Below are 14,413 nucleotides of genomic sequence, written 5' to 3' on the forward strand. Positions count from 1 at the left end.
ATCGTTCTGTACAGCTCTAAGACAACAGCACAAACAGCGTATTTTATCATCACAAGGTCTATGAAGATTTGCATCTACACAAGACTTGCCAGGTCACCGCCATGGAAAACTAAAGAAAGTCTATAGGTAGGTTCACAATGACAAAACATTTGTGTTAATAATTATTTCTAGATATTCCTTGTTTATTCCCCATAACTTCATATCTTACTTTCCTCTCCCTGTGTGCCTTTAAATGTTAAAGTCTCTGAAACATTGCTTTTACCCATCATAACCTAGGTGCTAAATTACCTAAATAAGAAGAGACAACAGAAGCATTGCATTATGAATATTATCTACTCCACAAACCAGATATTGCAAGAAGGTGAATTTACAGTACATGTTGTAATACATTTTTAACATCCAGAAAAGCTCTGAGATAACGTTGCAAATTCAAAAAGCAATACAAGGAACAGATGCAAAGTCTCATTCCTGAGATTTTTACATATCCAAAGTTGTTTAATGATAAAAGCATTTATGTGTAAAACGGCATTCACTTGCCCTTACTAAGAGTATATATGGAAGAGCCCCCTGTCAATGTACCAGTGTGCGTGTGGGAATGAAACATAAGGATCACCATCTGCAGCTGTCTAATAAGTGTTCTTCAGCGCCTAATGGCAAAGTGTCAATTCAGGGATCCTCAGATACCACAATGCATCATCTTGTCCATGCTAGTCTTACAAGTCAAACATTTCGCATGTGAGAACAGTTTATTTATAATGCTATTCATTTCAGCTGAAATATCAGATATAAAACAGTTACGCTACAAGCAGTCTGGGAGCATATACTCAATATAAAATGCACCAATTTCCTCTCTTTTCTAAGAATCAATATTTTCAAGGATGTGCAAAATTTAACCCCTCACAGAACATACCTTAATAACATGGAAAAATCTTTTCATATGCAAATATTTTTGGATTCTTACCTACTGTTGAACTTCTCTGGATGTTTTTCTCTCATGATATGGAATCTGTGGGCAATTGAAGCATCCTAACAGGAAAAAGAAAACTGTAAATCTATCACGACAGGAAAACTGCAAAACAGAAGACCAAAACTTGTTTGTAAGGTGTCTTGTGAACTGTCATTTTCAACAAGAGCAAAGCTTAGAAAGCTTACAGGTAGACTGTTCCAAGAATGGTATAGATCTGAACTTACTAATTTATTACACTTGTTACAGCCTCCATTATTCCTTTTTACAAATCAGACATGATAGTCACATTTACTGAAAGTGTCTTCAACTTCTGTATAGCAAATATCATCCAGATCTGGTGAGGGTTTATAACAGGAACATTCATACAGTTCTTTCTTGTAGGAGTCCTATGCAAAGTCTATGAAATCTATTCCTTTAGTAAAGATGAGTGATCAACTCAGCAGAGTTACTTTATATGACTATAGCTTGATATTTGCATGTGGCCATTCAATAGCTTTCTCTAAAATTTGGTAGAAAACAGGAATAAATGCCAGGAGATGCCCCATTTGCTTTATGCAGAGTGTGAAATCATGTGGGGAAAAAATGGATTAATATAAAAAAGAGACTTGTTAATGAAATTAAATAGATTTTCTCAAAATATTTTAAAATGTAGTAAATGATGCTAATAACACATTTAAATAATGTGTATGTGAAATGAAAAAGCACTATGGAATACTTACATGTGTATAACATTGTAAAAAAAATCATTATGGTGGTGGGAGTTGCTGAAAATAGAATATTTGGAACTGATGTGCTAGAATCCGTTTCCACAGCATTTTTGTACCTCCTTTGCAGGTATGAAAATAATGTTTTCTTCATTCCAGATCATATAATATTTATTTCACATACTAATCATTAAAATTTACAAACTGGGAATTAAGAACATAAGAAGTTTTTTCATCTTTTAATGTATGTATTAAATGAGGTGTGAGAGAATGAAATCTACCAACTCTTCAATCTTGCAGGAGACAGTAAACACAGAGAAATCAATTTGGATCATGTTTTTATAATTATGTCTTAAAATACTACATATATAAGAATATAAATATAAGAGTTAGTTCAGTTAGTAAGAAATTTAATTGAATTCCAGTTTCCATATAAATAGTTTGACAAAAACTACAAATAAAACTATCACTATAATCAACTATCATGTATACAAAAAACCCAATACATTGTTTATCAACTTAAAATATTATGAAATACAAAAACTAAGAATTTGAGAGAAGTACTAAATTCAGTATGAAGTCTGTATCTAGCAAGATTTTAAAGGATTTTCAAACAATGAGAATTAGCATTTGGGGGGAAAAACAAAATTTTATATGCTTGCTGACTCCAAACATGACTAAAATATTTTGTTTATTTTTATTTAAACCAATCAACATTAATACACATCTCAAATAAGCAAGCAAGTATTTAATGCATATATATTGGTACCCACTAACATCAAAGATGGCTGCAACACTTTATGTCTAAAATAGTTTTTTTATTTGATGGAATCCTAAGCAGGGCATGCTCTGGAGAACAGACTGGTCCAACCTTCAAGGTTTGCATGAACTTTATTACCATGTCTGAGACAAAATTGTTCAGATAGATTGATAACATTTAAATAAACTTTTAAGACTATGACTAAAAAAGCAATATGTAAGTCAATATTTTGCACACACTCTACCTACATAAAGATGTAGCATAGAATTTTTAGGCAAAACTTGTAAAACCAGTTAGTGGCATCACTAAATGCACTGATTCCATTGCAACACTCACTTTTATTTATGATCTGGTTATGTAGTTAATAAGATGTGCATATTTTGTTGCTTTATGCATCATTATTTATTTATTTTTCTATTATCTTTAAGAATGGAATTGTCATTTAACATTTTACCATTCTACAAGGAAATAACAGCTAGTGAATGGACTGGTGTTAGTTATAAAATGTCTTATTGTTCTGTCCTGTCATTCAAACTGTCATCTGAAACTTTCAGTGCTATATTCTCAAACAGCACTCATCATCATTTTAAATTTATTTTTATGTGCAATTTTACAAGGCAAATATCCACAAGTATCCTGGTGATCCCACAGTTCTTGGAGACGGATGAAATAAAGCTGATAGTAAACCCTGAGACATCACACTTCTAAACAAAGCCTGCCAGCTGAACTAAAATAATAACTCTCTTAACTTTAGAAAGACCCATCATTCATACTTTATCCCACATTAGATGTGCCAACATTAGAAAAGTATATTTGTTAGCCAGTTCTATATGAAAAAGAAATAAAAGGACTACTGTTGGAGTTAACTGTTAATTTTCTATACACTGAAGCAAAAGACAGACCCAAGACAAAATGAATAAAGGAGTAGTAGCATACTAGACAGAAACTAGGAAACACTAATCAAGGACTAACTGTCTAATGAATGAAATGAAAAGGCTAATGTGCTTACTCATGCATAACAAATGCAAGGCACAAACAAGCTAGGGATCAATGCCCACTGCAGATGGCAAACAGGCAGTTGTTTCCATGCAAGGTTGATTTGATCAAAATTTTCCCCTGCCTGAACATTTTCTGACTCCAAAACAGATCAACTAACTTAATGAGTTGAAAGGTAAAAAAAAGTAATACACAAAGCTAATTTTGACAGGCACAACGCAAGACAGGCATATGTCAGACCAATTTCATAAAGAAGTTGTTGAAAGGCTATTTTTATTAATGGAGACTGTAAACCAGAGTAGTAACTACACACAGATAAGCTCAAAAGCAGGGGAGCTGCTAAGGCTTTCTTCAGTTTATACTGCCCAACTGCTCTTTTGAACACTTAACTGAACCTAACATAGAGTCCTTGGATTGCCTAGCACAAGGACCTCTTCCCAAACATAACTCCACACCACAGGAAAATCTGAAACCAGCCCATGCTGGTTGCATGATAGCAAAATAATCCTTTGCTTTAGGGGAAAAAGAGAAAAAAAAAAAAAAAAACAACCAAAAAACAACAAACAACAAAACCTACACCGAGTTTTCTGTCTTTCAAATGCCTATAATCTTATATTTTTAAGATAGTAGCATACAGACTAGTATAAATGAATGAAAAACAACTAGAAGAATTGAAAGTAACAGGACTTGAGAGTGGGTAGGAAAGCAAGTTTTGTCTCCTAAGAGCTGCAGAAATTACCAGACACCATCCTTGAATGCTGAGGAACAACCATTAAAAGTTTTGTATTTCCGGATGAGGATAGCAGAGGGTCCTTCATTTTGAGCTGTTTCAACTACATTTAAAATAGGATTCATTCCAGCAGACTTCAGTCAGCCATTTCAAAAAGCGGTATCTAGCCTAACCTGTTTAGAGCATACAACTGTTGTTGGACCAATGGTGAATTAATTTATTTTTTGTCTCACAAACTATATTAAAATCACCTAATTAACTATACTGAGAAATAGGGCAATATCCACATGTAAGTGCAATATTGTTTGCATATTGTCACCTTAATATCCTTACCTTTCCTAGTACCTGATATTGTGGATGGTTAGTAAAATATGAGAAAGGATTTTTGTATTTTATAATAAAACTTAAGTTAAAGAGAAAATCCAGGAGTCAGTAAACTCAGGTGCTTCATGATATTACCTAGCAAGTTAACAAGCAAACAGGTGTTTTTAGAAAGGTCATTTGACAGTCAGATACTGGTCTATAATTAATATCACCTGTGGGAATTATTTATTAATTTTTATTATTACTATTAATTTATAAGTATCTCAGACTGAAGTACAATTTTCTAGCAGTACTACACCTGAATCTAAATATTTTTTATTTTAAAAATAACATACAATAAATACACACAAACATACCTAAAATTTGAAAGAGCTTTATTATTAATAATGATCTGAGCAGACACAAAGCTGTCAGGCCTGCTGCAAGGTGAAAAGAGGAGGAAGGTTTTATGGGATCACTGTAGTATGAAACTAGCACCTTTCACGACACCCATGCTTCAGTCACAAAGCTCATTTTATACCTAAAGCATTGTAATATTTTTCACGAAAGCATCCAAGAATGGATAGTTTTAAGGAACACTTTTGCATCAAAATCAATGCTGGTGTGTGAAGTAATGCTGAATACAGACCATTTAAAGCAGAACTACATAACTAATCAGACAATTTTGTGTTTCTGAGAACATTATATGAATATTTGAGTTGTATACTACTATTCTAAAATACTTTAAGATATATGATATTTTTAGTCATTTACATGCCATATGCAATATATGACAATAGCCTAGATGATAATTTCTCTGAACTTTTGTTCCATAGTATCACCAATCTAATCCGAAAAAAAACCCACACCTTGTTTTGTATGCCTCTTATGCCTCTCTAGTTTAGATGGTTTCCACTCACTGCTGTAGCATTTGAAAGCAGAGAGGAAGGAATGGGTGTTTGCAGAACACAAAATGCAGTTTATCCCAGTTTTCTACAAAATTGTAAACAGACTCTTAAAAAATGTACCTCTATATGTCCACGTTGAATATTTGGGAGGTATGTGTGATGAACATGCAGACATTTACACATATATACACCTTTAATTTGAACCTGTTCAGAGTCTGAAGTAGCTGGACTACCCTTATATCTCACTCAGGTTTGTTTTAAATCCTGACAGTGAAGATAAGATAGAGAACAGACAGAACATATCTGAATCTACTCCTAGGAAATGGAAAAAATATTTTAATTGAACTAGGACATTTCTCAAAGTGACCTGCCAAGAAGAAAAGAAGCTTAAGTTGCTACACCTCTTTAATACCTTATGATTGACTTACACACATATATATTCATCTTTTTAATGGGTATTAGCATTACCGGAAAGCAATCTGAAGCAGTCTTTTCAGAAGAGTAACCTTATACATTGTGAATAACCTTATAGAAAGATTAATGCATTTAATATATGTCTATCTATAAGCTTGCTGTGATTAAAATTTCCATTAAATAATAATTTTTATGCTGGTGAACAAACAAATGACCAATGTGTATCTTCTCTGGATATAAATGGTCTGATTATTTTTTTCTACAATGCTTCTTTAATTAAGGCTTAATGGATCCACAAGCCTAGGAAGCTTAAGGGATAATTCAGCAACCTGTAATCTTTGGATCAGAATGCAAATCTAACCTGAACAATCAGTTAGCCCATGTCAGTTATTAATGTGGAATAGTACAGATGTACAAAAAATATCACTGAAAATAGATAAAGTTTGCTGTAGTGGCTTAAGACTAGAAGTTATTTTAGAGATAAACATCCTTATGATTATGCATTCCACTTTCTGCACATACACACAAAAAGCAAAAATCATACATACGTCCTGTGTTTTAATATTTCCCACCCATAATAATCAACAGTCTCAGATAAGCAAATACTATGGCTAGTACTGAACCATTCAGTGACCAAGTCTAGAAAAAGGTACTCAAGAAGCTTCAGGTCCTGTCTTGTTTGAATCAAGATGTCATTTCATATTTTACTCCCAGGTATTTTTGATTAAATTACATGCATTAACCTGAGAGACAAAGTAAGAAATCTTCCAAAAAAATTTCATCAATACATTAGTTTTTGGTGAAACACATGTTACTATAGTTGTCTGATTTTCTACTGATATTCTGAGCTAGTACTATCTGAGAAAGGTAATAGCTTAAGAAGGTCAGAGCAAGAAGAGTTTTGAAGGTCTTTTTGATACAGTCTTACCAAAAGATAATGATAATTCACTTTCTTAAGAAAAAAATCTGAGAAAAATTTGAGAAACTTGTGTTCCTGGTTTTCCAAGAAAAACATAAAAACTGTCAAGATAATGCTATTCATTTTGTCAGTGATATTCTTGACAGCCAGCCCTCTAATGGTCATGTTTAAATACATTTCAGCTGAACATGTATTACTAAGTCAAGTGACAGTTCATATTTTAAATACTCATTTAAACAGGTAATATCTCTAAACCCAGGATGAAACATCAGTAACCACAGTATTTATAAATGATAGGCAAAAGACCAGAGGATGGTATATCTGAAATTTTTAACTAAATATTTGGAACCGGCTTTCAAATATAAGCATATTTCCTCTCCCTTTTCATTTGAAGTCAGATCTGTATTGAGTTTCTGACACTATATGTCAATAGAAATGTTTCACACAGACACAAAGTGGAATCCATTTTGCAGGAAAATATGTGTTTGTAAAAAAAAAACAAAAACAACCTACCCCTATGTTCTGCCTATGTATAAATCTATAACATGTGGACATGTACCCAAACTTACTCATCAGAATTTACCATCAATCAGTTCATACAGGGTGACCACATGTCCCAGCTGTGTAGGGACCAGTCCTGTAAGACAAGCCTTTACACCAGTATGTCAAGGACTTCCTTTGAGGAGCTATTTTGGTTTATAGAAACTGACACTAAATTTCTATGTATCTATATTTTTAAGTCGCTAATCAAATTCAAGGACCATCAAAGAAGACTGGGAGATAAGGCAGTTAGGTTATCAGACTAGATGACTAAAACAAACTCTGCCCCGTGATTCAATACAGTGCAGAGGACATGCACCCTGTAAGATGAGCTCTGCTGAGGATACACTGTGTTACTGAGCACATCTTCCTTCCTTTATATTTGGTCACCCTAAATTTACTGTAACTAGAGAAGGGTTCTTCTAGATCCATGCGGAATGTTTATGTGGTCACTAAAAGGAGAAGAAGAAAAGTGATCACATGGCAATTAGCCAACATAGCCATATAGACAGTGTATTAAATATCTTGTATATTAAAAAGATCTCTGTGGTAAACCTTTAGTAGCATTTCTGATAACTGCTGACGGAGAACTATGTTGAAATTGTCCCAAATCATCCTGGACATGAGCATAACACAATCAAGGACACAGCTCATTGAAAGTCAGTAGAAGCAATGCAATGTAATAGGCTGTTGCTTTAGCTGTTCTTCAGAAACACATAGCAATGGCTCACAGATATCTTCAGTAAAAAGCACAAAACCAAAGTTTACATTAAGAGCCTGTCCAGCTTGAAATGAACACCTAAACTTTCACACCCAGCACTTTTGCAGTTCTAAGGAGAGAAATGAGTAATTCTCAAAAAAAAAAAAAAATCAATTACTGAGCATTTTTTGGTGAGATCCTAATTATTGCCATCACACTAAAAACATAAAGAAAAAGGCATATTTGGGATAAGGAATAATCGCTGGTGCACTGTCTTGAAAAATTAAACTCAACTTATAGTTTTCAAACACTGTCCTAATAAAAAAACTAAAACACCTAAGCAAAAAAGACAAATCCCCTTGGGTATTTTCATTTCGAGCTTTGATTAAGTTAGCATTACAGTAGTATTCTCAGGGACTAAATTTAGGCCCTTAATTTAGGTGCCTAAACTGGCAGGATGATCTCTCTATCCTCCCAGTATGCTCAACAGTAAGAACCAAGCTCTTTGGAAAGGTTCTTCCAAAAAGCATGTAGACAAGTTTCTGTTCTGAATTGTCATTTGGAAATTTTTTGTTATTAATCATACAAGAAGCTGAGCACATCTAGCTTCTTAACTTTATGAAGCTATGCCTGAAATGCAACAGTCCTCCAAAATCTTCACTGGGGTTCAAGCCAAATCTTGTATCACCACCCATTTTATATGCTCATTTGTGCTTGATAGGGATCAAATAATAAATGTTCACCTGACTTCTCCTTAGCAACTTCCCATAACTTGTTAGTCAAATCCTTGGCAACAGAGCCTTATAATTTTAATACATATTTATGTTATTCATTTGTTTCCATAGCAGATATTTATTTTTATAAGAAGCATGCAAACCACTCAAACATCTCTCATTGATTTACACTCTGAAAGAATATTTTTTTCTTAATTGAAAAAGGTCACTGTTTTCCTCATTCATTATGTTTTCTATTTGAAATTTAAATTTTTGCATTAGAATATTATTTATTATCTTCCCTATTGGACAAATATTAATTTATAAAAAATCCCACATACTCATAAATTAGGGCTAGATGTTCTCTCTCTCCGCTGACTCAAGACAAACTTTTTAAGATCCTTTCCCTCACACCTTTTATATAGCCTCTTTGCTCTTTCTTATAGGTCTAAAAGCAACTTTCTTGACTTTTGCTCAATATCTCTATTTGTTCTTGTGTTGCATCGATCAAAATATTTTTTGAATCCTACTTTATTTTCTTGGTTTTGTCTTCACCTGTGTTATCCCCTACTAAGCAGACAGTTATCAGACACAGGTTTTCTTCATCTCCTCATAACTCAGACTTTAATTTTAAAGTGTTTTTCATTTGTGTCAAGCTTCTTCCTTAGAAAAATTTCAGTGACCTCCTTCACCTTCACCATCTTCTCCACTTGACTTGTAGTAAATGAGCTAAACGTTTGGGTTTTTCTGTCCTAAAAGAAAGGATAATTAACTTGTCCATTCCACATTATTTGATAAGCAGCTCTTTACAGCTAACACCAACTCCCTCCCTTTCAGGAATTTCTCCCAGAATCTTCTTCCAGAACTTCCCTCTAACATAATTTTCCAGGATCAGTGTCAGTGTTCTTTTCTTCTATTCCACTCTCCATTTTTTCCCTGAGCTGATAAATTCACCACAACTTGTCTGCCCTGCAGGAGAAGAGCCCCTGCCAATACCACTGGCCTGCATGATCCAACTGAGTATCTCCAGTGATGAAGAAGTGATGAGCCTACTATTTAAACACTTGTTGCAAAATATCCGGCATGATAGAACAGGCTCTGTTTTCTCTCATGGGATTTAGGACTGCTTAGGCTCAAATGCTGTTGGTCCAGAGGCACAGTTAACTCAAGCACAGTCTTCATGGTTTTTTGAGTTATGGCTCTCCACAAAATTCTGCTGCCAATCTTTCATGCAGTCTTAATCTTACCTACACCATAACTTTCTTGTTAAGTGAGCAGCTGTAGAATACTCCAATATGGAAAGAAAACCAAGTCCTCACTGCAAAATGCCTGATGTAACTTCTAAATGACTACATATCAAGTCCATGGACATGTCATGTACTGAGGGTCCACAGTTTGAGTGAGTGATGGTTGCAAGGATGTTTTGTCCTTTGGCCTTCAGTTCTTGCCATCATTTGGTGATGTGTCTTGGTTTGCAGTCCTGGCAAAGTACATAAGCTTTCTAACTCCCACACAGACTTCAACAAAGGTTCCTTCAAGCTTTCTTCCTCCTTTCACCTCTACCAATCTATGACACATCCTTATACTGGTAAGCACTTGGGATCCAGTTCAGACCTTAAGGGTATGTATGACACAGCTGTGAGAAGGCAACAACAGCAACTGAAGAGCATGTTTGTAGGCCCTGGGTAACGCTATCAGATATGAACGTGTGTTTATGGTAGGTGTAGTCAAATTTTACAAAATTGATTCACATATATTTTCCTCTTGAAACAGATCAAGTTTTCTCTATAGATGCTTTGAATAAATAATTTAGGTACGTAAAACATTTTACAGAAATTATCTACCCAGCGTATGGCACACAGAGGTTATGCAGTACCTATTTTTGTAGTCTCTGGACATTAAAAGGCTTTCAAGTGAAATATATTTATTTATTCCACAGAGAGGTTCTATTATGTGGTATAAAGGGAATAAGTCACAGGTTATTATCAGAATGTTGATACTTAGGGACAACAAAAAATGGTTCTTTATTGTACTGAAGTCACTAATAATGAAGAACTGTAAACAATTTTTAACAAAACTAACACACAGTTAAAATTGGCTTCAGCTGAAAAGGAAAAAACACCCAGCAACTTTAGAAACTACCAATTCTGTATTTCACTATTGGTTTATGCAATACTATTTCACTATTAAGCAATCTCACAGCAAAATAAAAAATATAGTTCTTGATGTGATCAGAAACCCTGGAAACAGCACTAAAGCCCTTTATTATGATTCACACGTAGAGAATTTTGAACTGAAGAAATAAAAATGTCCAAATTGCTATAGAAGTGCTGCACTGATCCTTCAGAGAGGGCTAATAAAATGTTTTTGTTGCCTTTCACATGTCATAGATCCAAGTTTGCAGAAGACTAGTGAAAAAGTCTATAGAAATGTATGATGAGTGGAACTGAGAAATTCCTTAAATTTTCTAGCAAAAATATTCCCCCTCCCAAGCGTGCACTTGCATAATGCTTTTTGCCTAACCATCTGGACAGGCTCAGTGCGTCATGGTTGTTTAGCAACTTACAGCTTTCATGGTAGCTTTGAATATGTTACACCAATATCCTATTCTCAGCCTCAAATTGTTTGGGAGGATTCTATATCTGCATAAAAACTTCTTGCATAAGTCCCATTTACTCAGGATTTCCAACACAGATGAGGTTTTCCAGAAGGCTCAGTTGTTTACACTAAATATTGGGGTACAATTCCCCAAATTAATTATCTAGTTTCCAGAGTTACTCCCCAAATGATCAAACTAAGGGTGCAGCAAGCTGTAGTGCAGAGGCAGGAACAAGCAGAGTGAGAAAATAAATTGTTTAGTTTCCTCTCTGAAGCCAGTATCCCTTAAAATAATGCTCTTAGTTTGAAATGAGCCATGGAATATGGAATCACATACATGGAAGAGAGTTATTATAAGTATGCAGAAATGGCAAACTATACTTTTATTTGCATGTATATCACAGTTTTAACACATGACTAGAGAGCTTTGTCATTTTGAAAATGTGCTGATACAGTGATTTCTGCTCCTGATGATCGAATTCAGGAGACAACTAAAGCACATAGTCAAAGCCAGATCCATAAAATTTCATTGCAAACAACTTGAATGGGACAGTTTCCCTGAACTCCAGACCAGATAGTTATGTTATAAACATATTTTACAGATGGAAAACCACACTGGTTTTTGGTAACAGTAACTCAATTTGCTTCATGACACAGAACTTCTTAATATATCTGTGGTCTAAATGAAAGCATAGGCAAATCACCCTTCAACTTCTTACTTTAAAAACCAGCAATGCAGTAGGCTGAAAGTTGCTCCTCGATTTTTAGAAATTTGCAAATCAAAGAGCACCTGTTTGTAAAGTGCTGCTTTGCTCAGCTACTTAAATAATGTAATCAATATTAAATAACAAGCTAGTATTCTCAAATTTGCTGCACAGTAAGCAGACACTTGTCTTGCCAATGTTTGTAATAAGTAATACCTCTAATTATAGCTAAGACAAATGTAGTTAATATTAACTTTTACTCAACCATAAATATCTCATTCATATGACATCAGAAGTTATCTAGAAGTAAGAATGTTTTAATGGTTATAACTACTTTGTATGATACTAGCATTAATAAGGGCAATGTAAATCAGTTAAATCCAACTTTTACTAGTATTTTAGTTTTGCTAATCAAAACCTAAAAAACTTATGCAATTTAAAGATCAGTGCAAACAAAATGTTTCTGAACTTTTGGAAAAGTCTGAAACCAGAATTTAATATTTCTTTTAGTTTCAGTTATGTACATTGTATTCAAAGCCATTTCCTATCCAGATGTATGAAATATACTATTGAGACACTCCTTTAAGGACAACTTGGAACATAACAGACATTTCTTTCTGACAAAATGAAAACTGCAGTTCAAGCTGCCATGACTTTCCAAAGAAATGAATCGATGTCAACATTCCCCAAAGGGGCATTATATAATGGCCTTCATTTATACATTATCTGTGACAAAAGCACTGTTTCTGGAGTAAGAAACGTTTTTTGCCCTTAGTTTTCTTTCAGTAAAAATACTTACACTGTTCAAAATTACTAAAGTATAATCTACAGCAATTTCAGTGTTATTGCACAAATTGTAAATCATGCTTTTTGAATTATGGATGGAATTTTTAAAAGGCTTCCATTTTTATAGTCTTTTGAAAGGACAATGAAATCTATAAAAAACCAAGATTACAATTTCAGCATTTAAAATCTACACAAAGTAATTCAAACAAATGTTATGACATTTAAGATAATGAAACCCTTTATTTATGCCAATGTGTCCTACTTCACATACAAGGAGTCAGAACAGATGTCCAAATACTGTAATGCCAGAAGAAAGTTAGGGCATATCTTGATTAATACTCTTAGAGCAGTCCATGGTGTCTCTTTAAAACTGGCATGCGTTACTTCAAAACATCTATTCAAAATCCATTCTAGGAAACACAGCTAGACAAAGTGTTCCCAAGACAAAAGGAAAACAATAAAGCTCTGTATAACCCTTTTAGCAATGTAAGCTGCGTATTATCGACAGACCATTCATTGCAATCAACAAATGATTAATTGCAAATTTGTTGCTAAATTGACCACGAAAAAGACAAGCTTCAGGGTACTGTTAAAGAGGAAAAACTTATGTTAAAAATGATTGGAGACTTTTTGCAGTGAATTAATTCTAATCGATAGTCTTGTTGACTACACAGTGGAATAAAGACTTCCTTAAATAGCGTATGTACCCATTATTGTAAATTAATATTTAACCTAATGCCTTGCTTTTTTTTCCTTCTTTTGAAACAGCATTTCTCTAACTTCACCTTTAAGAACTACAGTCTACTATCAACTGCAACATAAACCAAATTTTTGTAATGTCTAATATCAATCATCTTGGGAGGCATAATATGCAAGTAACAAAAATTTCTAATATGAAAGTAATGATGTTTATTTAGACTACTTACATGAAAGTCTTCTTTTTATTTACTCTTGGCATGGATGAAATATTAGGTGCCTTTAAGCATATCTGCCTTACAAACTTCTGACAGCTATGCAATCATTCACCTTTGTGCAAAGCCATGAATTCAGATTTTCCTGGCTGTGCCATTTTCCTCCTATTGTAGATACAGTCATATAACTAAAAATTAACTTTTTAATAATAAAGATAATTTCATTCCTGTGAAGGTCAGTGTACTACTGTAAAATAGATAGCGTTTGTTGGTAGTTTGGGGTTTTTTTTGGCATGCCAATGCTATCTTGAAAAGTGCTTTGCTTCTTGCATTTGACTAAGAGTCTGGTTTTCAAATTTTTGTTCAAGAAAAAAATTTCCATTAACTTACAAACACTGCTGTTGATAAATCATCTAATGATTTAAATATCTTCACAACTACAGACCAACTTACAGTATTGACTATGAATGGATTGATGCGTATGTTTAAAACTCTCTCACTAATGAAAACTTCATAGGAAGCAAGTTTCTTATAAACGTGGTGTAGGCTAAACTGCAGAGCTGAACTATTTTTATTCTTTCACATTTTTTCATTGTAATATTACAGAAACATTCTGTTAAGATAATCTAAGGGACAGCTTACACTATGGCTTGTGGGTTGTTTTTTCGGGGTGCAAAAAGAAAAGAAATTTTTTTCCAGGCACTAGAAAACTTTTACTTCTACTTCACAACTACTCCTGCAACTTTTTTTTTTTTTTTTT

At 33.8% G+C, this 14,413-nt stretch overlaps 1 protein-coding gene across 4 annotated transcripts in view; it reads right to left on the reverse strand.

Annotated features, from left to right (window-relative positions):
• DGKB (diacylglycerol kinase beta) overlaps positions 1-14,413 on the reverse strand; it is a 356,999-nt gene that overhangs the window by 141,664 nt on the left and 200,922 nt on the right. For all 4 annotated transcript variants that reach the window (XM_074836682.1, XM_074836664.1, XM_074836674.1 and 1 more), the window contains one exon: positions 962-1,026. In XM_074836682.1, the coding sequence (XP_074692783.1) occupies positions 962-1,026 (65 nt within the window). The remainder of the gene's footprint in view (positions 1-961; positions 1,027-14,413) is intronic.

Source organism: Strix aluco, chromosome 1 (assembly GCF_031877795.1).
Source record: "Strix aluco isolate bStrAlu1 chromosome 1, bStrAlu1.hap1, whole genome shotgun sequence".
In the NCBI taxonomy this organism is placed as follows: domain Eukaryota; kingdom Metazoa; phylum Chordata; class Aves; order Strigiformes; family Strigidae; genus Strix; species Strix aluco.